The sequence below is a fragment of the Seriola lalandi genome, unplaced genomic scaffold (genome assembly GCF_002814215.2).
Source record: "Seriola lalandi dorsalis isolate HSWRI2012SDOR001 ecotype SW California unplaced genomic scaffold, Sedor1 jcf7180002054486, whole genome shotgun sequence".
NCBI lineage: Eukaryota > Metazoa > Chordata > Actinopteri > Carangiformes > Carangidae > Seriola > Seriola lalandi.
The window spans coordinates 1,446,407-1,447,915 of NW_019525039.1; the positions used below are offsets into that span (position 1 = coordinate 1,446,407).

At 39.9% G+C, this 1,509-nt stretch overlaps 1 protein-coding gene across 4 annotated transcripts in view; it reads left to right on the forward strand.

Moving 5' to 3' along the window:
- LOC111659723 (phospholipid-transporting ATPase ABCA1-like) overlaps positions 1-1,509 on the forward strand; it is a 41,595-nt gene that overhangs the window by 11,345 nt on the left and 28,741 nt on the right. For all 4 annotated transcript variants that reach the window (XM_023412733.2, XM_023412734.2, XM_023412735.2 and 1 more), the window contains exon 6: positions 881-1,002. In XM_023412733.2, coding sequence (XP_023268501.1) covers positions 881-1,002 — 122 coding nt within the window. The remainder of the gene's footprint in view (positions 1-880; positions 1,003-1,509) is intronic.

Sequence of the window (1,509 nt, forward strand, 5' to 3'; positions counted from 1 at the left end):
GGGGGGATGGGGGGTGGGAGGACATTTTAAAACAAGAAATCAAAATTCAACTCAGCATATATTAAGTTGTCAACAGCCTGAAGGAGAGCAGAGTTGAACAGAGCAGGAAATAGGTGAAAGGTAGAGAAGGAGAAATTTGGGGAGGAAGAGAGACAGGAAGAAGAAGGCTGGTTGGCAGTATCTGTGCCAAAGTGGAATGCCCTCTAGTAACCCCGAGTGAGTTCGCTGAGTTTAGGAGAAGACAGGTGTGTGTGTGTGTGTGTGTGTGTGTGTGTGTGTGTGTGTGTGTGTGCGCGCATGCGTGTGTGCGTGTTGTTCGCATGCAACCACACAGCTGACTCAGGCTTGTTTCAGAAGTGGTTTGACTTCTCTGGAATGCAGCAAAAGTACAAAAAATTCCCAGAGCACAGTGAAGACAGTCTGAGGAGGTTTATAAATTTAAATATATAATTTTATTTGGGATCAATCATTTAATCCGGTGAAATTTTTTTTTTATGTTCTCAGATTGTGTCCTTTTGTTATTGGTTTTCACTCATCATTAAATCATACATTCTTACACTGGGGTTTCCACTGGTTGTGAAGAATTTCTGGAATATTAAGGACTAAAATCCAGACAATAAAGTCTGTGAATTTGATAAATACTGGTATGCTGGTTTATATGCCAAGATACATTTTGTAACTTGTTTTGCTCAGTCATTGCATGTGGAAGTGGTTTGCAGCCCAAATTTAAAGTGAAACAGTAATGAAATTTTACTGTCCCTCCCGCTGGGACCCCTGCTGATTGTCCTGGTATCAGTATCAGCGACAAAATAAAGATGCCTTATTTTTTCTGGGTCTTGTTTCTCATTATTTTTTGACTTAATACGTTTTTTTTCTCTAGGTTTCAAGCTGAAGGACTTTTTGCAAGACAATGAGACTCTCTCCCACTTCCTGCATCACAATGCTTCACTTCCTCGTCACGCACTGAAGCAGATAGTGGAGGCTGACGTCAATCTTGAAAAGGTAAACATTACAATTAATAACTTTTTTTTTAATAAACCCTTATGTATATTTTTTGATTTTAGAACTGTAATACACTCTTTATTTTCACATATGCCAAAGTTTAATTATAAACTCTCCTCTCATATTCCTCAGCATTCCCCCCTCAGTAAATTATAAAAGTCACTGATTGATTTGAAGTTTCTAACACAAGAAATAGAGAATTGTTGTAAATTAAATGATTAATCCACATGGATTAACCTGTATCAGATGCTCATACTGCCTCAGTCCCAAAGCAAAAAAAAAGTACACCATTATACTCTATACAGCCTCTTTGTTGTGTGCTTTTCACATATGAGATAATCATGCTCCCCTGGCCACAGTGCTCGTGCATAAATCCAGTGACCTTGGCTCGACAGTGTCTGTTGGGCCACAGGACTCTGCTGTGGCACAACTAAGCCCTTAATACCCAGCAGAAAAATCACTGTGGGTGGGGGGATAGATGGTTGCAGACGCTGTTGGGCACCTAAC